The sequence below is a fragment of the Clupea harengus genome, chromosome 22 (assembly GCF_900700415.2).
Source record: "Clupea harengus chromosome 22, Ch_v2.0.2, whole genome shotgun sequence".
Classification (NCBI taxonomy): domain Eukaryota; kingdom Metazoa; phylum Chordata; class Actinopteri; order Clupeiformes; family Clupeidae; genus Clupea; species Clupea harengus.
The window spans coordinates 19,803,826-19,828,843 of record NC_045173.1 but is presented as its reverse complement, the minus strand read 5'-3'; the positions used below and the strand labels follow the sequence as shown (position 1 = coordinate 19,828,843).

Below are 25,018 nucleotides of genomic sequence, written 5' to 3'. Positions count from 1 at the left end.
CTACTGAGATGGAGTTGATTGAGATCATCCAGCAGGTCAAGATGAGATGTAAGAGATGGTGTGAGCATGCGTGTGAGTGTGTGTTGGTGCCTGTGTCTGTGGAATCATATAAGTGTGTTAATGTGTGCCTGGGAGTATGTGTTTATGTGTATGAATGTGTGCTTGTGTGCAGCCATGGTAATAACCACAACAACGAGAACATGACAGGATTTCTAAGACTCCTATCTGATCTACCCTGGGAGGTTGAGGGCGTCCGATGACATTAGAAATGGATATGAGGGTATTAGGGTAAACACTATTAGATCAGACAGCACTGACGTTTCATATTGTACTGATCAAAACAGGACATATCAGAAATATCAGATGAACACACACACACACACACACACACACACACACACACACACACACACACACACACACACACACACACACACACACACACACACACACACACACACACACACAAACACACAAACACACACACACACACACACACACACACACACAAACAAATATTACATTAGCTCCTTTGCTTCTCTGTCTATGTCTGTAGGTGTATGAACATATATTAGTGCGCTTCAATGAACATGCAAGGTTAAAATAGTAGATTTTACATTTGCATACAAATATGAATATGTATGCGTGTGGTTGCCATTTATTATGTATATTATGTATAGTTTGAGGCACACGTTTGTGTGTGTGCGTTTGTGTGTGTTTGTGTGTGTGTGTGTGTGTGTGTGTGTGTGTGTGTGTGTGTGTGTGTGTGTGAGAGAGAGAGAGAGATGGAGGTCAATGTACCGTATAATGGCCATCTCAGAGTTTCTCAGTCATATGTGGGTTCTGTCTGTCTCTCCATAGGTGGGTAGGTGAGGACTGTGTGTGTGTGTGACTGTGTGACTGTGTGTAGTATGATATATATTGTGTGACAATTCTCTTTACCTTTGTAGTGAGGATTGTGAGCAACATGCCTGCAACTTTACGTAAGCCCAAGTTGCTGCACTATTTCAAAGGTGCCTCGTTCCATTTGGAGTTTTTGGAGAGGCATGAGAGAAAAAACACTTACCTGCTGTGAGGTCAAGTGAAAAACGTGTTTAGACGCATGGACACTTAAACACATTTTTTGAAAGCATGCCTCGTTTTCTCAAAACTCTAAACACAAATCCCAAAACCACTCACACAAAATGCAAAACCCTTTATATCTCCTGCAAAATGCAACTTTGCTTTCAAAACAGTGTTATGTCACGTCAAAAGGGTATTTTGTTTTCAAATGACAAACACAGCCCATTATATGAGTAGACATTCTAAGCATCGATTGAACACTGATGTGCTCAATGGAAAACACTACTATGAAATGGGAAAACACCAGTATGAAGGCCTTATCAGGAGCATTATGTTACTATACGCTTACTCCTGTAGTAAAATATAACTGTATAATGTTTTACTCAAATATAAAACAACACACAAATATACAGTAACAACTAAAATATATATTTTTTTTTCCAAAAGTGCTGTAGCCTATACATCACAGCAAACACAACTGAATGTGTAAATGATTTGCACAGAACAAACAATAGGATATAGGCCAGTACAGTCAACAAAAAAAAGAAAGAAAAATGTCAAATAAAAAAGGACAAAAAACTACTGCATCCTGTTCTAGCTCAAGACAATATTGACAATGTTGTATCAGAAATAGACCTACACAGTGTTGTGAATGAATGTGAAACGAGGCATGCTTCATGTGTGTAAGCAATCGAGAAAAACTGTAACATTGGATTGGATTACAATACAGTACAGTAATGTGTCAGTGCTGATAGGACGCAATCAGTTGTGGAAATGTATATGACTTACTTGCACATAGTCATAGCATAACTGTTTGACTGTCAGAGTTTCTGACAAAAGTCAGCCTGTACACCTGCTTTATTCTCAAGGTGTTCCGCCTTAGAACACAGTCCACTGTGGCTAGGCTCACTGTATTGATGTTTAGGAATATGTCTTGGTCATCAATGGTTGCACTTTGTATTTGTTTACGTAATTTTACAGATACAGTACAATGGAAAATACAAGAATACTATGCTCCTGATAAGGCATTCAAACTAGTGTTTTCCTGTCATAGTAGTGTTCCTTACCTATTCCCTCTTCTGAATGTCCAGAGAATGGATGCAACTGAGAAGCGGCTTATATTTGGTTGAACCCTCTGGCCAGCCTCCTGCATGGTCAAACCTTGGTTGACCACATGGTTGACCACAGTGGCCCGAATCTCATCAGAGATAATGGCTCTCCTTCTTGCTCTTTCTCTTCATCCTCTTCCTCCTCCTCCTCCTCCTCTTACTCTCACTCCTCTGCCTTTCTGATCACCTCTCACTTCAATGTTGCCATCAATTGTTCTCCAAACCAGGAGCTAACCTGTGGCCAATGTAATCAATCGAGAAAAACTGTAATTGGTCCAATCAACCTCATTGGACCCAACCATTGCAGTGGGGGAGTCCAAGTCTCTCTCCCGCTCTTGCAGGGCAACATGAGTCACTCATTTCAGTGCACCGGTGAGAAGGGGGGATTTCGCCATCTCACATGCTCCTATACCGACGGCAACCACTGACCTCAATGGGGCGCTCTGCATGGCACTAAAGGTGTCTGTCCCGCTCTGTGGGGTACCCAAAGATGGTTAGGACATCACAACGTACACAAAGTGACTTCTAGTGCAGATATACATTTTTATCTGCATGTGTGCTCCTGGGTGATCCGATCCATGGCCATGGGGTTGTTTGCACATTGCTTTACAAGTGGGGTTACAGGAGTACACAGAAAACAAGGCTCAAGATGATGCTCATGATCATTGTGTTGAGAGGGTCATATGGACTTAAGTATTTGAATATGTTCATGCACAAGAGTGTGTTAGTATGTGTATGATACATTTGTGTAAATATACTCCAACATCTGTGTGTGTGTGTGTGTGTGTGTGTGTGTGTGTGTGTGTGTGTGTGTGTGTGTGTGTGTGTGTGTGTGTGTGTGTGTGTGTGTGTGTGTGTGTACAGGGGGAGGACATGTGGACTTTGATGACTTTTGTGAGTTGATGGGCCCACGCATGCTGGCTGAGACTGCACACATGGTGGGCCTGAGGGAGCTCCGCTGTGCCTTCAGGCAGGTCAGTGTCAGAACAGAACACTACACTGCCTTTACATTCTGTACACACACACACACACACACACACACACACACACACACACACACACACACACACACACACACACACACACACGCACACACACACACCTTTACATTCTGTAGGTGTACATGTGCAAAACACTACACTGTCTTTACATTCTGTAGGTGTTCATGTTCTCTGTAATAGAGCTTACTGTGCACTAGTATAAACATAGTGGAATATGTGAAGTAAATGGGCTCTTTATATTCAGGATCCCTTAATAAACTCGAATTGACCAGTTAGCATTAACATGAACTTCAGGATGTAACCTCACATATGGTTTATTAATACTGCAGTTAATGGTGTCAATGCGTCCAGTGTATTCTGGTACATTTAATATAAGATGTAGAATTGCATCCATCACACAAAAATAGGTGACCTCTGAGAGAGATATGGGAGAGAATCCAGTTCCTCATGACCTAACTTCTCCTGCTGTTTTGGAACCTACTGCCTATCTTAAAAAGTGCAAACCCTGGCTTATATTCAGGTTTGCAACAAACATGGAAAACCTGACAAAAAAAAAACCTTTAGCCATTTCATGCCATTAGTAAGTAAAATGTACAACATTTCTAAAAGAGTAATATGTTTGTTTCCATGGCAGAACTAAAATATTTACCGCTAATGAGTTCTGAAAGCAAGGAAGTTCAAGTTCATATGTCCACTGCATTCTTAATGAAATAAACCCAATGGATGTCCTGAATAGATTTTTGACTTTCATCACTGACAAGTTTTGGGAAACCTGTACATAGGAGTTCCAACCACATTTATCTGAATTCACCAGGACACTCCAGGCCTTTGAAACAGCTCTCTGCATCTGAACCCAGATACTGCCTCTCCATGGCTCACTGCGCCCCACAGTAAACCTTGGTTGTGTGGCCTGCCCTACATGACGTGAGCTCTATAATTGGACAGGGGAGCCCACAGTCAAAAACCAGGCCAGTAATCTTTAGAAGATAAATTATTATGTCAATACGCATGATGCAAGAGTTCCCTATGGGGTTGCACGCCTAACAATACCGCATCACGAGTCGCAGCAAATCTGCACACTCAGACAAAACTGTGCCTTTCTACTGGGTCAGGAAATTCAGTTCTGTTTTTGTACAAAGTCTGCTTTTTGCAAGCGTCTTCATCAATAGGGAGTTTTAGAGTGAGAGAGAGAGAATGAGAGAGAGAGAGAGAATAATAGAGAGATAGAGAGAGAGACTTTCCTTGGTGGGGAAAAAGCTGGGGAGCAATGAAAAGAAAAGTGATTGACGATGCAGGCTCATCACCCTCTATGCAGGGGATTTACGCTTCTGTTAAACTGAGTCTTAAAGTAGGGACAGGGTGAATGGGATATACCTGTGTGGCTTTCAACAGATAGGTCAGAGTGCCTCATATCTACTTTAAAAGATGGACGTCCACAAGGGAGTGCAATCCAGGACATCCGTCTGTGACTCAATGTTCCAGGGACATCCTCTACCCCAAGTACATTCCAGTTGGGTATATGGCCCCCAGATAGCTTTTGTGTGGGAAAATGATTTTGCTGTCTAGAAATGAAAGGATTCCAGAATAGGAGGAGGGAGTGTGATGTATCAGCACTGCAAAATCTCACAGAAACAGGCATAGCTGGCTTTCTGTTTTCCTTTCTCTAAAATGCTCTTCTAACTGCTTATTCAGCATTCCTGCCTGTCTCCCTCTTTCTTTCCTTTTTCTCTCTCACACACACATACATACTGTATCTTGCATATCTCCCACACACTCATCCATGCTCCTTCAGTTTGACTGTAATGGGGATGGACAGATCACCTTCGAGGAGCTGAAGGAGTCCATGAAGAGTTTCCTGGGGGAGAAGCTAAAGAAGGGTGAGCTGGAGGAGATCCTCTGTGACATCGACCTCAACGGAGACGGGAACGTTGACTTCGACGGTATGCCACTGTGTACACATGTGTACACACACACACACACACACACACACACACACACACACACACACACACACACACACACACACACACACACACACACACACACACAACACACACTTACACACATCACTGCCACTGGTGGATGAGTTGCTCACTTGCATACATGCAGAATGACATACCACACACACACAATCACAGACACAACACACAAACGCACACATACAGCTACACAAATTCTAATGAGATTGTTATTTCAACATATTTGATACACAGTACATATGGTCAAAAATTAAATTAAATATTCAAAACACACCAGGGACATTGTAATACAAAAGCCCAGCACATCTTACATATAGTTAATAGCACTCTAGACATGCCTCTCTGTCCTATCTAGTCATCAGCTCCATTTGATCTCATTCATGTAGTCATGAACCACCTGTTTGTACACCCACACACACACACTCACTCACACACACACACACACACACACACACACACACACACACACACACACACACACACACACACACACACACTCACACAGACACACACACACACACACACACTCACACAGACACACACACACACACACACACACACACACACACACACACACACACACACACACACACACAAGAGGCCACGTGACTTCTAAGAACAGTGTGTATGATGTCACCCTTTGTGTCCTGACCGCTCCAGTCACATACGAGTGTTCAGTGAAGCCCACAGCACTGTTTGAGCGTCAGCAGGTGACAGACATTCAGCAGCGTGCGGAAATCAGGGGCGTGCTCCCTGGCAGCCGGTCCCCGTGTTTATCAATACCCCTGAGCGGCCCCATCTACTCAACAGCAGTCGGGCACACATTACATTGATTACAGGGTGATGTGTTGCTAGGTTCTTGTCAATACTCCTGTTCATCATGTGTCCTTCAGAATGGGTTAGCCGGGACATGGTAGTATGAGTCACAGCACAGTGTGTGAACTGAACATCAGACTGACTGCATTTTCCCCTTGCTTTTGACAGAGTTTGTCATGATGTTGGCTACCCGCGGATGACGTGAGGTTACTTCTTCCCTGTGACACAACGCCTCTCATACCCACACAATGCTGCCCGTGTGATTGTATTTCTATATTTGTATGACGAAGCCACTGTAAAGACTAGGCCAGTGATAAATTAATTTCTAGGCCACTCGGTTGTTAATAATTGGCTAATCTGTGTAAACAGTGTAGCAAATGGAACTTAACCAACGCCTCAAAGGGCATCGAGACAGGGTTATGAAACAAACATGCTGGAGAGCTGTCACAGTGCGCTGCTGCCCTCTAGGGAGAAATGTGGTGAACTGCACAGGAAATTATTGGCAGCAAGTTCTCATTTGATTCTATAAAAAATAAATAAGGTGAATTTAGTTGGTGTTTACTTCCCTTCACACCACCACAGAGCCTGTGGTATGCTCTGCATGATTAAATGATGAATTATATATATATTTTTAATTGGGCAGGGGAGCCTATGCTGTAAAACAGGATACCATTCCTGTAAGGTTATGACTATGCCGATACACAAGATCAGAGTGTTTGCTAATACACTCAGTGGTACTCACTTCCCAGGATATACATTGAAAGACGCAGCCCAACAGGTTGAAAAAAAAGCATTTATTATGGAAAATGTATAACTTAAATATTCAAGTGGAAAAAAGCAAAATATTTTCAAAAAAACAATCTCGTTTCACTTTTTTTCATACAAATGATTTAAATAAAACAAAACAGTTTATTGGACACACGTTTATTTTATTTCTGTTTTGCATTTTTTTCTTCAATGTTTTGTACACAATGATTTGGCCGCAAGGTTGCGACTGAAAGTGAAAACTACACCAGAACGATCAACTCCAGCAAAAGGAATGCAAAAAAAAGGAAGAGGGATGCTCATGCACTGCGCCAAAGTGGCAGAATGCAAGTGTGGTTTAAGGCAAAAAACATTAGGTGTCCCACTGGGTCGTCACGAGAACCAGACTCCAGATGACTAGAGATTAGCCAATTTGTCTTCGCTTTTGCGAGATAAACAGATTTCCTCATGCTTGACATTGGACTGATCAGGACTTTTGGCTTAGGATGACAGATTTATCCATTAAAGTCTTGTGACCGTAAGTGTAATATCCTCACTACTCAGCCAAAGCCATCATACCTCAGCTGTGTGGTCAGAAGCTGTTGAGACAGTTTGTGGCTAGGGGTCCTTGAGACAGAATAGCCATAATAATGACAGCCCTCTCTGCCCATCAAAGTTCATCAGGGGAGAGTGCCCACTGTGCGTGTTTGCAGTTTTCCTTTTTTTAAATTTTTTTTTAATCATTGTTCCTGGCGGTTATGGAAGCCAACAGAAAAAAACAATACAAACAAATAAAATAAGAGGTCAAATATATGTTCTGCCCATCACACTCAATGAATGTGTATACCCATAGGTATGAGGTGGCCATTTTGTGCGTATTCGGTGTGATAAAACTCAGTGACTTAGCAACACTAAGTTGCTTGGAAGGTTTTTTGTTTTGTAAACCGGCACTTCCCCTCAGCATTCAGGATATTTGAAGACTCATCTAATCCTCTCATAAACACAGACACACATCCAGACACACATCCAGACACACACACACACACACACATCCAGACACACACACACACACACACACACACACACACACACACACACACACACACACACACACACACACACACACACACACACACACAGCTAAATCTCTGGGATTGAGACTACAAACACCAGCATATCTTGCTGTTGCTTGAGCCACCATGGGCCATGACAGAACACCTCCTTCCTAGACACAGGGTTGTTCCTAGTCACAGTCTCATGGACATGGTTAGACAGAGTCCTTGTGCTCGTCTGCCACTGATGTATATGCACTGAGAGTCGGAGAGAGAAATAGCATAGTGTGTGAATACTAGCCCGAGAGAAAGAGAAAGAGCATGAGGAAGGTTGAAAGGGGGGGGGGGGGGGGGGGGGGGGGGAGAGAAAAACAAAGAGATGGAGAGGGACTAGTATTTTCCCCACAAGTGTCTGTCAGGGCTGGTAGTGTCTCTGCTGTTGAGCCCAGGCTGCTGCTGCTGCTGCTGGAAGGAGGTCATCAGCCATCATCCCCAGGTAAGATGGACAGGCTCAGGTTGGCCGCCTGGCGCTGGAAGATCTGTGTCTGCACGTGTGTGTGAGTGTGTGTGTGTGTGTGTGTGTGTGTGTGAGTATGACGCATGGAAGCTCTATTCGTTGGGGGTGCTCTGCAGGTAGGTGAGGATGTGCTGGATCTTGAGCAGGCGTTCACGCAGCGTGGTCATGGAGAGCACGGAGAGCTGATAGCGCGGGTCCACGGGCAGCACCGCCAGCAGCCACCAACAACACGCCGGCCCGTTAGGAGTGGCCTGCGGAGAGAGAGAGAGAGAGAGAGACACAGACTGTGTATCAAGGTCTCTTATCTTGTACAGTAACCACCAAGAAATCATTAAAAGGCCTTATTAAAACAGGTACGGCCTTTTTGAAACTCATCGCTCGCACCAACACTTGACACAAAACGTTCCTTGTGCGTGTGATTAGACAGACCAAGGTAAAATGAAAGGGGCTACTGTTATTACCTCAAGAGATTCCATTTTTTAAAACCAAATATTTGAGGTCTCTTCTGCTGTCAGTGGATGCAGTACAATGCATTACTAATGCGTCTGAACAATGGCCTAAAATCACCCATCCAAAAACATCAACCAGACAGAAGCTGAACCTGGCAGAAGCTTAGCTTGTCCATAAGTAAACAATCTAGCATCACAACAGATAACCCCTGCAACTAGGCATACCATTGCACATACACACCTTTAGAAACTAACCCAGGGATATGGCCAATTACATGACCTAAATATAAACACAGTTATGGTACAAACAAGACAAAACAAAACCAAAAAAAAAGGCGTCATCACTTTCTTAACCCATCAGTCAGGATAAGTTATGTTAGATGTTATTTTTCCGGGCGATGCTGTTCTATAAATGCTTAATCTCCTCTCTCACGGCACCAGGGCCTGGGGGGTATTCGTCGTAGCTCGCTAAGCGGTTTAGCAAGCTCATTTTCAGGCGAAGATAAAAAACGCCCCTCTTTTTGGTTCGTGGAAGCAACTTTTGATAAATCACCATAGTTACATATCGATTAGCACTAACCTGCTCCAGGGCAGGCTAACTTAAGTGTAGCTGGATAAGCTTGCCACACCCCCGGAAAAAGGAGGGATCCCATTGACCAAGGACTGATATTAGATAGTTAATAAGATTAGCGGAGGGAGAGAGTTCTTTGCAATCGCCAAGATCAATTATTCTTGTATGAGCGCTACCGATTCAGCCGACAAGGAATCATTAATTTACAAGACCTTCTCGAGTCATTTATTGCAAACACCACAGTCGAACATTGACTGTCTTGCGCTTTTTTGCGAGTGGTACATTTGTGTAGTGTCGGTGATGCGGAGAACAAAGCACTCATAATTATATGAGTGTTATTAGTACACCATAGCATATCATTATTGTAGAAAATGATTAAGGTGGACTCATGATAAGAATAGAGAGAAATACAGACAATTTATTTTCACTGCTTCAATTTATTGCATTTGTTATTAATACATTTAGTCATTTAACAGATGCTTTTATTCAAAGCGACTTCCAAGGAAATGTAAAACTACATCGAGGAAGTTGGTGAGGGGATTCGAACTTAGCAACCTTGCAGATTCAAACCGGTGGAGGAAACCTCTGTACCAGTTGACACTTGCCGTCAGATATTCATACATAGATATCACCCTATGAACATCCCAACACACCTTGCTCTCACAGCGGTGGTGGTGTTGAATTTTGCCATGATTATGGTCTTGTATTCTTCATAAGCGTTCATGTTCATCTCCTACTCGCCAGCGGAGAAAAAAAAGAGCCCTTTCCTTTGAGTTTAGAACCATTATACCGTTAGAAAATCATGGTTTTGGTGATCGACCTTTCCTGCCTTTTGAAGTAGGACGTGCACGCGCAAATGCCATGATAACTTTAGCCTGGTTGAAATTAACCACATGATTTGGATGCGGATCAGCCGTTAACGAACCGATATTCGCTGTTCTCAATCAGCTCGCTAATCTTAACGGGCTAAAAGGCCAATTGATTAACTTAGCTTCAACCCTACGACGAACGGGCCCCTGGTAAGGAGACACTCATTATCCATATGATGTAACGTCAACACTGCAGCTCTGGATCACACCGGTGGATGGGAGAGTACGCACAACGACACAGTGTTCTTCCTGTGGAACCCTGCAGTCCAATGCACCAGCATGCATGGAGCAGGAAGAGTGTGCCAACAGGTATGGAAAAAAGGAGTGTGAGAGAGAGGGGCAGCGAGGTAGACCAGGGAGAAGTGTGTGAATGTGTGTGTGTGTGTGTGTACGCGTGCTGTGACGCTCTACTTCTGGACATTGCAAACTCGTGACGTAAGAACATTCTGCTTGTGTTACGTGACTATCCTCATTGCAACCTCTGGCCTACTTCAGCCGACACAATCCACACTCTCCGCTCCCCTCCTGCCTGACTTGGACCCAATCCCTGCAGTCATGGAAATGAGATCACTCGCACGGCTAGGATTAACCCAGCTGAGGAGGCCCTCCCCTCCCCCGCCTTCCTGTTCTGAGGTCAGGGCGGGGGCGGAAGCTGGGGGACTAAGTGGCACACTCCTTCATGACCGGCTGACCTCAGTGGTCTCATAGTTTCTAAGGTCCATCTGTGCCAGCGAACCACCAAGTCTTAACTGAATGACACAGCTAATTTTTGGGTCTAGTTACATAGATACATATAATCGAATTGACATCCAGAGCCGTCAATGTATTATTATTTTGACTCAGCAGAGGAAAGGAAGGAAGGAAGAAAGGAAAAAATTAGACTGGTCAGACAAATAGGTACAAATACGAATGTGGCCCTTACCTGGATGTCTGCTTCTCTCTCAGGCATGGGCCCAAAGTGCTGCAGGATTTGGTTGCGGAAGCGGGTTTTGAGGTTCTGGAACCAGGTATAGGCCTGCTCATACACCTGATCATGCAGCTCCTGTAGTTTGAGCAGCTCCTCACCATCATTCACCTGACACACACACACACACATATTCAGACAAGTCAATACAGGGATGTCTGGGAGAGTGTTTTGAAACAAAACAAAAGCCACAGCAGTTGGCTGATGCTATTGAGTTTGATAGTGGATGAGACTCAGATGAATCCGATAACGGCAATGTCTGGCTCTTTGTCTGACTCCCTGCATATGTATGTGTGTCTGAAGTGTACTTTAGCTTGTTCTTAGAGCCAATCCAACTGGTATGTAGAACCCTGTTCTGGTGGGGTAGCTGAGCAGTAGGAGAAGCCCAGTAACCTCTGAAGGGTTTTGGGTAGCAGTGCACATGTTGTCTTCTGAGGGGTGTGGTTGTCCTGTTTACCTTGGTGTCATCTAAATACTCGATGTCGGCAATGCAGTATCCGTCCCTCATGGCACGGGAAAGCACGCGAAAGCGCTTCCCCCCAATGGTGTCCACCACGGAGCGTCCATCAGGCAGAAAGTGGACGCTCCGGATGAAGAGCATGCAGCCGTTGTCCACGAACCTGAGGAAGGCACAGGGGGTTCAGGTGAGTGTGGAGTGACCACGCTACTTCAACTTCTCTACAGACAGACACATATCAGTCATTCTGTCAAAGCACATCAGTTATCTACACTCCAGTTATGCTATCAACTCAGTGGTGGTCTGCACACTATTGCGGTGAAACACTGTGGGGTGATTTCTGGCAAATTCTGACCAAGTCTGCAGTTTATTTTACATCTAAACCGTCCTGTAACTACCAGACCTTCAGTTCAAAGGAGGTTCAACCTGCAGTGAGGTGGCACTAGTGTCAGTCTGAGGGGTTGGGTTAGGGGGTTTGTTCGATATTTTTTATAAGTTGAATATGGATTCATTCATAAATATGAAAAGCCTCACTCAAAATGGCTGACAAACAATACCAAACTGTTGACTGCTTAGAGGAGTTAGCCAGGATGGAGACAAGATTAATTGATCCTAGGGTAAGAAAGGGGTGCCAAACCACACACACACACACCAGAGAGGGAGAAGTTAGGAGTAAAAGTTAGAGAATGGGGTTAGTTCTGATTGGCCTTGGAGAACAGCCAAACACAAGAGAGTGGGAGGAACTAGGTTCCTTTAAAAAGTCTGACCCAACATTCATACAATAAGATCGAGCTAAGCCATGGACCATCTCCTATTGTGGCTTAATGACTACAATAAACCTCAGATCAACACATGTGGCCTTTTGACTATTGATTGTGGAATTGCGAAAGAGTGGCTGGTTTTTGCCGCAACAGGTGCCAAGGGGCTGTCCTTACCCCTTCTGGGAGTCACTGATGCACATGCCGAACTGGCGCGTGCCCGTCTCCATGCAGCGGCGGATCATGAGGCGGTAGCGCGGCTCGAAGACGTGCAGCGGGCAAGGCACTGTGGGATAGGCCATGGTGCACACAAAGATGGGCACATTCTTCGTCAGGCTGGGAGAGACAGAGACAGAGAAGTGAGTTTCATTGCAATAGTAGACAGATAGTCAGCTAGCCAGAAAGAGGTTGCAAATACCTTTAAAAAGTCACTGAGCTTCACAAATAAAAGAAAAAAGAAATGTCCCACTGTTCAGAGCTTTTGGGGATTGATAAACACAATCTATTTGTGATTATAGAGACTGTTCTAGGTGTGAGTTTAGACACTGCATTTTCAGTCTCAACTAAGAGGCCTCCATCCAAATTTAATTGGAATGGCTAAGCTTTACCGAGGTGTGTAGTGTCTGTTTTCTTGTGTCATGTTCAGATTACGGAAGGGGAGCAACTCCATTTAAACTTTTGGAGGATGCTAATTCTGTTTTAGATTCATGAGGTCAGGTCTGCCAACTACCCAGTCAGTATCAATACCTGCAATATTGTGATTAGCAACACAAAGGCTCCTGTGTGTCGCCAGTGAGTTTGGGTGCAGGTGAACTGTGAACTGTACTCACTCAGATAGCTCTTTGGTCTCTTCCACGTGGACCTTCTCCCTCTCCGAGTGCTCCTCTGACAGGTGTTCCACTATTACATGGTTCAGTATTCTCGTAATGTTGTACTTTCTACAGGCAAGGTACTAGGAAAAAGAGAGAGAAAGAGAGAGAGAGAGAGAGAGAGGAATAAGATTTAAAAAGGCCAGGTAAGAGTAGGAGTTCATCCCCAAGATAGATAGGTGTGGCCTGGACTTAGCATAGTGACATCGCTTGACTGATTGCATAAGTCCACACCCAGGTGAGTAACAGTGCAGTGGGCCAAGTGCAGGAGCTTAGCCCTAGGAATATCTCCACACACAATCCAGTATGTCAACGTCAGAGTGTGAGTCTTACTAAAATACAAATATCTGGCAACTACAAAAAAAATTCATTCATAACACCACTGGAGATCTTGTGCCAAGCATTTTTTTCCCCCACATAGCTTGTTCTACTTGCTTCCTGTGTCGCTAATAGGATAAGCATTCTTATTCTTAGTGGACCTTCTTCAGCCTCTTGTACAGGTAGGCCGGGTTAGAGAGTCAATTCAGGGCCAGGTGGCCTCGAAGGTAGTGTCAAGGCAAAGGGCTCCTACCTCTTTGAGGCTCTCTTTGCAGAGGGGGCACTGTGGGGTGTGGTCTAGACAGCGCTCGAGACAGCTTTTACAGAAGGTATGGCCGCAGGGTGTCGTTACTGGCTCATAGAACAATCTGAAAAAAAAAAAACATAAATAATACATATTAATAAATATAATATATGAACAAAACATATGAAGAGCAAACCACTACCATAATGAAGAAGAATAATGAATGGAATAGAAGGCTTTTTGTTGTCCATTTCAAATAAAAGCCTACTGATAGTGTCCTTACCGCATACAGAGGGAGCACTCAAAGTCAGTGGCTTTCAGCAAGTCCCTGGCCACAGTCCTGTGAGAGGTGGGGGAGGCCCTTCCAGTGCAAGCACTTCTGGTCACTGAGGCAGGAGAGGGAGAGCGCAGGACAGAACAAGAGGAGGACCAGAGAGGAGGTGAGAACAGGAAGGAGGAAAGGAGGAAGGGACAGAAACAACACGTCTGTTAGATGCACTCAGCCTGCTGAAGATTATGGTTGCCGTTAGTGTCATGAGGACACCACCATTAGTTGGGATTCAGTGCCATGAGGATGTTTCATTCCCCAATTCAGTCTTAAGCAGAGACTTCATCAAAAAAAAAAAAACACTTCAACTAATTCTAATCAATTCTTATTAAGTAATGGGGACTATTCAAAACACTGTGATTGAAACATTTGATACATTTGTATTGCGAGAGCTGCTGTAATAACTACTGTGAATGAACTGTTGAACAACTGTGAATGAACCACTGAAGCTGTATCACTTCTGCCTCACTATCCAAGTGTGATACGTGTAACGTAGCGACTCACCTCCTTGCTTTTTATGCTTGTTGCCTCCGCTGTAGATGACAGATGGTCCAGCATCAGACACTGGCCACTTCCTCTTCAGCAGCGAGCCCTTCTCCTGGTCACCCAGCTGGGGCGCGGAGTACACTCGCTTCATCCCCTCTCCCCCGACCCCGCCCAGGCCGTGGGTGCGCATGGAAAGTGCTCGGCTCAGGCCGGGCCGCTCCAGACTCTCCGACCGACCCACCCTCTGAGGGGGGGGGGGGGAGAGAGAGAGAGAGAGAGAGAGAGAGAGAGAGAGAGAGAGAGAGACCACTGCGAGATATGAGGAGTCTCTGCTGAGGCCACGGGGCAGCACGATGCCAACCCAGGCAGATTTTTCTGTAACATCAGTGAGGAATACGCGCCAACGACAGTCGTGCATATGCAGCACTGCTTCTTACGGGCCCGCAATAAGGATAACAGAATAGATGCCCTAACTTGGCACCTACAACAAAGGCGTATGCTGAGCTTTTGCAAGCATGTGTGTAATACGTATGTGATCCTATAAAAGAGACAACATCCAAAATCCAAAGACAAAAAAGAGGAGTGAGACCATATGTCCCTTCACACCGCAGCAACCCAAGATGTAAGGGATGAAGGAGAGACTCTCTGCTAAAGCTGCTAACCATGGCCACCAGAAGGACACCTGGTCGTGCAGTCACATGTGAGGAGCCACTGAAGAACAGCTGCTGATTGGCTGCCTAAGTCTTGGACTCCAGAAATCATTAACCTGACCTCGTTACTTCCTTCCCCATCGTTTAGCACGCAGTTGATTAATCAATCATTTGAGCGTGCAGTAGATCATTTTGCAATCCAAACTAGATTCACTACAGCTGTACATTTTGTGGGTTCTGAGGTGCAGGGTTCATAGCTCTGTTAAACCTGCTGGTGGGTCCGTACCTCTGGGGGGTCCGGAGGGGGGTGAGCAGAGGCTGCCCGGGGAGGTGCCTGGCGACGGGGGGAGCTCTGGACCTCCTGTTGCTGCTGCTGTTGGGCATAGGTGTGGGCGTGGGGGGGACTCTTCTCCTGGTGGAGGTCTGACACCTGAGTCTTGCTGCGCAGGAGAGGGGAGGTGTTATGGGCTGTTTCTCGCAGACCCACCTTCACACTGTCACAGGCAGGAGACAGCAGGCTGTGGACAATCTACAGAGGGACAGAGAGAGAAAAGAAAGGGGGCAGAAGGGTGTATTTAAAAATGACGTGATGGGAAGAGAAGAGGGGAAAGCACTCAATAATCTTCACCACAACATTAAGAATATAAAAAAAAGATCAGTCATTTGCTACATTGCTTCAAACGGCACAAACAGGATTCCCTGGCTGGACATCGGTAATTCTCCACAGAAGCCAGGGATGTTTTGACTCAGACACTGCCACTGAATGAAACCCTTCCAGGATGGGCCCTCGCCATTAGCACACCTGAGGTAGACAGCTGCACTGTGTAGGACACTTGTCAGAGCGAGGTCAGGAAAGGTCAGGTGCCGTGTGGGCGGAGCTGAGGAGACTGGACTGTGTCAAGACTGCACATAAATGCACTGGGAATCTGAGAAAAGCCAGATTTGTATCGTTTTTCCCTATCACCTCAGCACATTGTTACGTCCTGGTCCTCTCCATGTTCTGTGGATATTCTGTCCTGATCTCAACCCACTACAAGGTCAGCAACAGAAGATTTGGTGAAAGTGAAAGCACTGATTCCTCACATTGTGTTACTCAGTGGTCTTCAGACACAACCAACTCCATAACCACAAAATGCTAGCTGAAGCTCCCACAGTTGCTGTGCACAAAACTGCCAATGGCAAGATTTAACGAGAAACACAGAGTTAACCCTAATATCTGCGATAATCTTGGGTGCACCTGGCAACAAGGAGTACGTTTACAATAAAAAGAATAGATACAATTGGTGAAGTAAGCCTGAAAGCCAGATGTAAAACGTACATAGTCAGCAAAAAGGCAAAAGTAATTTCATAAAACACTTTGCAGCTGAAAGGACTACGGCTGAACTTGTTGGGGATGTTTGTAGGATGCAATAGCTAAAGGTGAAAGTATGAGGAATGTGAGGGTTCTCTTGTACAATGAGCTTAGTAACCCTATGGATAATGACCATGTTTTTCTGCTTTGCATTTTTTTTTTCTTATTCTGCATTTTTTTGTCTTTAGATGAAAAAAGCCTGAAAGTTGTCTGGCTGTGAACTTATACTGTCAGCCAAAACAGGACTTGCTGTCCAGACACACTGACCTGTGCCATAACAGAACAGTCTGCTTTCTACTCCCCCCTTCCTGCCCTCCCGCTTGCTATCTGCATAACTTGCTCACTCTCTTCCCATGTTGCTCACTCACTCTCAATTCAAATTCCCACCCTCCTCCTTCTATTCACTGCATAAATGGTCAGCAAGCACTCAGGCCAAACAGTTGTTCAGTCAAGCCAAGAGGATGTTTTCCACTCTTCAGAGAGTGGTGAGGTCTGTTATCGTTGGATAACAAAACCCTTCTCTGAGAGATAAGAGCAAGGAGGGAATGTATTTTCATTATAGTTCCCTTTACTGCAGAAACTCAGTGGTCTAAAACTGAATATCGGTCAAAGACTTCAGAGGAATGCAGTCATGGATAGAGAGAAAACAGAAAAAAAGGCACAGAAAAAAAAGAGAAAACAAGGCTCCATTTTTATGCAACTGCTCGACTTCTCCACTTGGGTTAGGTTAATGTAATTACTAAGAAAGTCACAAGGCTTGACCCAGCAGAGACAACTTGTATAATCTGATACCACACTGGCATGCTGGTATGTTGTGAAATATTAAACCACAATTTTTTGACAGAAATGTAAATTACTCTGTAATTGTCAGCACAAGAGATCAAACAAGATGGAGGACAAGCAGTTCAGTACTGATCACTCCGTACAACCTCATGGTGCCAAGCCCTAAGATGACCCGTCTCATCATTACTCTGCTTTATTAGCTTCCAACCCCATACGATACATAGCCTGCGTTGGTTCTTACTCACAGCATAACACAGGGGAGGGGTGTGTGTACCACACATGTACACAGGTTGGCTCCTGCATACAAGTTGTACATCTCAGAGGTCGACAAGAGATAACAATATGGACAGAGTGTCTAACAGAAGCATTCTGATTCTGTTAGACATATGGCTGGGTTTTTAGAAAACGACATAGGCACCATGGTCTGTTGAAACCTCACAATGTGTGAACACAGAAGGCCTCTCAAATCTGACCTGCTAGCAGCCAACCATGCAACCATGAAAAAGTATCTTACCAGCTCTACTTCATGCTTAGCTTGACGGAAGCTCTCATCCAAAGCCAGGCAATGTAGGAAGACTTGCAGAGATTCATCTACGTGGCCCATCTCTTGCAAGACCTTGGCCTTACGGTAATAGCCCTGGAGAGACACAAAGAGACAGAAGCTGCTTTATGAAACAGGATGACTGTAAGGGGGTTTGTACTGGGAAGAGAACAAACATATCCACACACATAATGTACACATAATAATCAGTTTGTTTTGAACCTCATAATTTTCCTTTCAAACTATACTAATAACTACACAACATATAAACACAAATACAATGTTCAGTCTCTAGCAAAAGTCTGTTAAGAGTTTGGAAATAGATATTGAAATGGAAGAAAAAAAGTGCTGTTTTAATACCACCCGAATAAATTAGCCTACATCGTATGGGCCTCTATCAGTAACTAACTAGTTCACACAAAGCTAAATTTATCCTGCTAATACTACTTCTTGACAGTGATAAAAATACGAGTAAAGAAGATGACAGCTTACTAATGGAGAAATCCCCTTGGATAGAGGGTTTCTTGAACATGGCCTGCTGACCCATTTAACAGACATAGACCTAATCCTAGTCTCACACACTTTTTCCTGAGTCCCCAAATAACCTAGCCTGGATGCCACACGAACTTAGATATTCGAGTCTGTTTTAGAAGACATTGACAGCACATTCATTTTGAAAGAGGAACAGAAACGCGATCAAGGCATTTGTCGATCGAAAAGATTTTTGCCGTCCTTCCCACGGGATCCGGTAAAAGTTGAATGTATCAGCTGGCCCCTATGGTCTACGTTATGGTCATACTACGTTGCTCTGATTGGTTCTAGGTATATCCAATTGAGCGAAGAGGCATTTCTTTTCCTGTTTCGGTTGAAACACGCCCCATAATCACAGCCCAATAGAGCGGTATCAGACTCATATTCTGACTAGAATTATGAGTATGACATCGTCAGGCTACAAATAACCCTTAATTATATATAAATATCAAACCACAACAGTTTAAACTTTGCTCTACATCCAGTCCGTGTTAGTCAGTTTAGGGAGCATTGCCAGTGTGAAGGGTGGGAAGGGAGACTATCAGAGGGTTCACGCCCGTGACCTACCTCTGACGAGGGGGCAGAGGTCAAACAAATGTCCAGATCCTCCAGGGCGTTTACATGCTGCCCTAACCCGACTAAGGCGTCTGCTCGGGAAGCACGAACACGCACATCATCAGGATCTAGGGAGAAGACATACAGGGAGAGAAAAAGAGAGAGACAAACTTTCAAACATGTCATTTTCGAGACTGCTTGCCTAGACTATTGTTTGGGTCATTCTCTTCTCTAGTAGTAGGCTAATACACGTACATCTGTCGAACCCCTTTGAAAGAAATAATTTTCGCAAAATGAAATGACTGAGATGGAGTCAATATAGAGGTGGCATGGAGAGATGGAGTCAGTAATAACCTATAAGTTGAATACTTTGATGATTTTAAATGACCAGAGGAAAATATCCCAAATATCCCACTCAAAGGAGAGCGCCTTCCTTCGATAATCGATCACAGGCACTGAGACCAAAAGATAAGATGCGGTAAAACACCGACTACGGTTGGATAGTTCATCCTGTCGTCTTTTCTTGAACACTTTTCCTTGACCTCGATGGAGGTCAAGGAAAGATGTGAAGTATAATTCATAAGGACAAGGAAGACAACCATGATGCCAAGCAATCCGACTGCCCTTACACTAGGCTATGTAATTATGCAAAGGCAGATGTTACTGATGTCAGTCATGTTGATTGGTTGTTGATGGTTTGGCAACAGCACTGCCCAGGACAGGAAGACACTACAAAGAGTGGTAAAATCTGCAAGGACTGCATTACCATCCATTCAGGACCTTTACAACCAGCGCTGCAAGAGAAAGGCCAAGCGGATCATTTCTGACCCTAGTCATCCCTGCCAGTCTTTTCTCCCTCCTGCCTTCTGGAAGGCGATACAAGAGCGTAAGGTTTCGTACCAGCAGATACAGGGATAGTTTTTACCCACATGCCATCAGGATGCTGAACTGTCCTTGAAATATCTTTTTGCACTACAAGTTTTTTCTCTTTTTTCTACCCTTTTTCTCCATTCTCCAGTATTTCATTTATTTATTCTCTGAGTTGAACGGACATTGAGCACAAATAATTTCATTACTGATAAGTAATAAACTTGAACTTGAACCTGATTGGGTTGGTGGGGCAGAACTATCTCCTCAACTTTCGTAAAGGATGGCCCAGTGTATCCTATACTAAAGGAGATAGGAACCATTGAAGCATTTTGAAAATTCAACCAGTTTTAGCCAGTAACTATGGCTGCCACTTTCAGGTAATTTCACTCAAGTTATGAAACTTCCTCAGCAAAAAAGCATATTTGAACGGGGCCACTGACAGTACAGTCATTTACTACAGTTTCTTTACAGTTATTGAGATAACCAAACTCTTTTCCATGTTGCCAGACCCTTATAGTAACACTTACGAGCCTGTCATTAGCTAAAACAAGCAGTTTACTTTGACGTGCAGGCTAAACCCATGGGTGCTACCGTCTGTCGTTTGCACTTCTCTTAAGGTGTTGGGGAGTGAGGTATACTGCACTGTACCCGCATTGTCTTTAAACAGCATGATCCTTCTGACATTTCTTTAAGGATACTATGAATGACTGAAACTACATTACAGTTGCATCTGACCTTAATTCTTCATTATCAATACAGGCTGAAAATGGCAAATGAATCGTAGAAACATGCCCTGAGGTTCTATTTTCACTGCAAATCTGATTTTCTGTATATCACTCCTGCTCTGATGTATTCTACAGTTTATATTTCAGCTAGAGCCCTGCATTCCAGAACTCAGTATTAACACTCTGGGTGAGGGTGCATCACCTGTATATTTAACAGATGCATGAAGTGACACTGTTGGAATATATATACAGAGCAAGGCTAACAGTGAGAAGAAAATAAGCATGTAATGCCACAGTAATACAAATCTAATGTTTCACTATTTTTTGGGCGAGTTGATTGATCTCAGTCTCCAATCTGGCTGAAAGGCTAAAGGATTAGACATAACCTAAACCAGGACAAGGCCCTTGATCCCAATCAAAAATAAAAAAAATACTCAACCAAACTGCTTTTGCGTATCACTAACAAATTGAGCAATCTTCAGTTTCCATTCAGTCTAGGAGACATGATGCTCCCTTCTCTGTGGACACCTCAACTGTTATGTCATTCAGATACAGGTCATCCTGTGAGTCTGCACCATGACTATCCTGTCAGCAGACCCGCGTCTGAGCCAAATACCTGTACAATCATGTCTGAATCACGTACTGGCACACACTATGATATAGCTTAACCTCATTCTCCCTAATGCATTGCAGGTTTCAATGGTTTACTTTGTGCTGGCGACTGAGCCCCAAATTGAACTCAAAATGAAGCCATGTTTACTATACCATAAATCCTAGTCGTTTGACAAAGGTAAATATTCAAATCGTTAATGTGCTTCCAGTATTTCCTCAGCAGATTTAAAGCTGTTCTCCGAAAGGCCGTGTTTCTGAAATGCAATTAGTCGTCGTCACCTAGTTATGTGAAAATAAGAAATTAGGGCCTTTCTCCTAAATCGTTCCGGGGGCTGTATGAACACTGTAACATATTTCAATTTTGTACTTGGTTTAAATATAAAAATTAAAAAAAGTCCATACATCTCAGGAACCTGAAAAGTGACAATACACTGGCAATAACATTACCTTACTTAGCATGGGATCATCAGCTGTTTACAGCCTTCAGACACAAAGTGCGAGGCTAAAGTTACCTTTGCTTTCAAGTTACTTAGTTATTCGAGAAGTAGGCTAACACCAGTAAAGTTATGTTGTGTGGCATATATTTTTGCATTTGCTAGGTTACAAAACATTTTGTATTATGTCACGACCTCCCTTACACAACGAACCACTACTGCGCATGCCCTGTTTAGGCTGCTTTTGTAACAAGAGGGTTAACGTTACATAAGTTCAAGTTCAAGTTCAAGTTTATTATGATATCAGTGCTAGTGTTACACAGGCACAAGTCCTAGGATGGCTAGGGTGAAAAAATAAGCTCAACAGATAACACAGCAATGATGTCACTTACCTGTATCTATTAAATTGTTAGCTAGCGCAAGAGCCTCTTCAAACTTTTTTCTTCTGATTAAACAATCTGTCTCGGTTATCGTTTTAGACCTTTGCATTTCATCGGGGAAACATTTTTCCAAAAATCCGCTCAAAATCACGTTGGTTCGGAGCAGTCCGGGCCTTATCGTTAAGTCCTCGTTGCAGAGCTTGCATTTAGAGAAAAGGCCTAGTTGTGAACATCTCTTACAGTACGAATGCCCACATACGACTGTGACAGGTTCGCCTAGAAAGCTGTGACATCCTGGGCAGTTGAACACATTATCCTCAGCACCTGTCTGGTGAATCTTTGTTAAAACAGGCGTCTCCTCTTCAACCTTTTTCTTGAAGTTCCGCAGAATGCACTCCACCAGTGGGCTAAGCTGATCCGGCCGCACAGAACCATACCTCAAAGCCATGGAAAAGATATCAATGGCTTCTTTAAGACGGTTTTCGGACGCCAAAGCGTCAGCTTTTACTAAAATGAGTCTCTGGTGATCTACATGGTCCTGCTCTTCGTCCCAGTCGAAATCGCTTTCGGCTGCTATGAAAAAAACCCTTCTCTCCTTTAACGGATCTTCTTCTTCGGGAGCTGGGAGAGACATTGTTTAAAGCTGGCATACAGTGTCTAATGCCAGCTATTCGATTTTCTTATTTACAAATTGTTTAGACATCTCTGTACAGTACGGCATGTCAATCAGTTGGAATAGCTGCCAAGTCCCACAGTTCTCCACGTTGTTACATAAAACGTGGTCACATGAACACAAAAGGCGCACTCCGATTGGTCGGGAGGGCACGATTACAAAACCGTGGCTCTGAAGTTTCATAACTACAACTCCGGAAGAATAACCGTGCGTGCCAGTACTGTGATGACAGATGCAGAAAACGCAGTTTTATTTCAATATATTAAAATACAAAAGTCACTCTAGTTTATTTTTAAATTGTTTCCAGTGTGTGTCAAACCAAAGGCTTATCGCTGTTTTAATAACCAGTGATTCGGTCATTTAAGTGTTACAAAACGGTTACATCAGCAGCTGAAATATCATTCTAGGGTAGTTTGCTGGCAATTACATATTTGCACGCGCCACGACTGTCCTCATTTCAGTTGAATTCCAAAATGTCATATATTCTACATCTATTAATCTGTAACGGTGCAAACCCATGACAGCGACGCGATACGCTTCCATCACTTTGAGTGGGCGTGTTGTAACGTGTGGAAATAGCATTTTCAAACTGTCAGAGACGACACCAAACATTCTGATTGGCCGCTGCGGGAAAAATCGCTCCTCATTTGCATAGGATTCAACATTTTTCAACTTTTATCGGTCGCGTCGCCCAAAAAGGTGGTCTACGTCACAATGGATTGGCTCCCGTTGAAATGCATGGGATTAGAATATCGCGTCGCTCGTAACGGTGTCATGGGTTTCCACCGTAAGCCATCACGTAGGCTTGCTTGTCAAGAGGACTGGAAGGGTAATTATATTATGACCATAAACGTATGAATATAATATTATATATACATATACAGACATTAATTTCCAATCATGCATGCCACTTAAAATGTACCTTCCATACTGTCAGTACCTGCCACTGAATAAGCTATAAAGTAATAGAAGAATTAGCAGTAATATTACCAGTTAAAGCTACATGACTTTTAAACCTATATGAATCATAGAACAGACATTGATTATCCAGGAAAAATAGCCCAATAGAGTATTACTCCAGTAGCAGCCCATAGGTTGAGTAAGTATGAGCGGCATGACTTTTCTCAACAGTTTCTAGCTAATTTGACCATGAGGAACAAAACTAGGGTGGTGTCACTTACTGTAAGATTTTGCCATGTCCTTTTAGGGCTCGTCCAGCACATCTCTATCTCAGCTTCTGAAGGTCATAGACACTTGAATTTGGTCTTAAAATGACCGGAATACGCATGTTTATATATGCACTATGAAGGTTTCAAAGCTATAAAACCTCTACTTTTCGAGATATTCAAGACAAAAAAAAAATGCAATTCGCGGAGGGCGCAAAAAGTACTCCACTAGCAGGCTCAAGTTGAGTATGCATTATGAGCAGCACGACTTTTCTCAACGGTTTCTGGCTAATTTGTAGCCTGACGATGTCATACTCATAATTCTAGTCAGAATATGAGTCTGATACCGCTCCAATGGGCTGTGATTATGGGGCGTGTTTCAACCGAAACAGGAAACAAATGCCTCTTCGCTCAATTGGATATATCTAGAACCAATCAGAGCAACGTAGTATGACCATAACGTAGACCATGGGGCCAGCTGATACATTAAACTTTTACCGGATCCCGTAGGAAGGACGGCAAAAACATCTTTTCGATCGACAAATGCCTTGATCGCGTTTCTCTGTTCCTCTTTCAAAATGAATGTGCTGTCAATGTCTTCTAAAACAGACTCGAATCACCACATTTCAGCTCTCCAACGGCAGCCATGTTTGTTGAAAACGAATTCACCCCAAAAGCTCTTTGGTGACGTGGTTGATTACGTTACGGTTGATCATCTGTCCATCATCGTATAAAGCCCGCCTTGACAATTTGATTGGTACGGCAATGTCTGTCCGCAGATAATTTCTCCTCAATGGAGTAATGCCAGACCGAACTTCCCAACCCAAAAATGTGTGGGCTAAGTTCGGTCTGGTATCCAGGCTAGCTAATTTGACCCTGAGGAACAAAACTAGGGTGCTGTTGTTTACTGTAACTCGAGCGAACATCAAGATTATATAAATTATATTTTTATAATCAAAATCGCTGAATTCGCTGAATTTGCGCATGTCCTATTCAAATAGACGGGAGAAAACAAGGGACGTGCGGTCAGGTGAGGCACCATGTATTGTCTATGGGAGATATTGAGGCAGTGCCTCACCTAGGATTGCGCAATCGCTCCAAACTGGGTTTTGCGCATGCGTAGAACCTTTGAGCTGAGCTCAAAACGCATTGAA

General features: G+C 43.8%; 2 protein-coding genes across 3 annotated transcripts in view; one reads left to right on the top strand and one right to left on the bottom strand.

Moving 5' to 3' along the window:
* cabp4 (calcium binding protein 4) overlaps positions 1–6,517 on the top strand; it is an 18,308-nt gene extending 11,791 nt beyond the window's left edge. For both annotated transcript variants that reach the window (XM_031559207.1, XM_031559208.1), the window contains exons 5-8: positions 1–48; positions 3,036–3,145; positions 4,965–5,112; positions 6,136–6,517. The exon at positions 1–48 is cut by the window's left edge and continues 96 nt beyond it. In XM_031559207.1, the coding sequence (XP_031415067.1) occupies positions 1–48; positions 3,036–3,145; positions 4,965–5,112; positions 6,136–6,167 (338 nt within the window). In that variant the 3' untranslated portion in view covers positions 6,168–6,517. The remainder of the gene's footprint in view (positions 49–3,035; positions 3,146–4,964; positions 5,113–6,135) is intronic.
* Positions 6,518–6,875: 358 nt separating this feature from the next.
* Positions 6,876–22,819, bottom strand: lonrf1l (LON peptidase N-terminal domain and ring finger 1, like). Its single transcript, XM_031559206.2, has 12 exons — positions 22,038–22,819; positions 19,017–19,132; positions 17,892–18,014; positions 15,530–15,772; positions 14,612–14,837; positions 14,063–14,165; positions 13,789–13,903; positions 13,179–13,300; positions 12,526–12,684; positions 11,591–11,753; positions 11,092–11,244; positions 6,876–8,531 (listed from the first exon to the last, which is right to left on the bottom strand). The coding sequence occupies exons 1-12, from the start codon at positions 22,657–22,659 to the stop codon at positions 8,373–8,375; spliced, it is 2,304 nt and encodes a 767-aa protein (XP_031415066.1). The 5' UTR covers positions 22,660–22,819; the 3' UTR covers positions 6,876–8,372.
* Between the last annotated feature and the right edge of the window lie 2,199 nt (positions 22,820–25,018).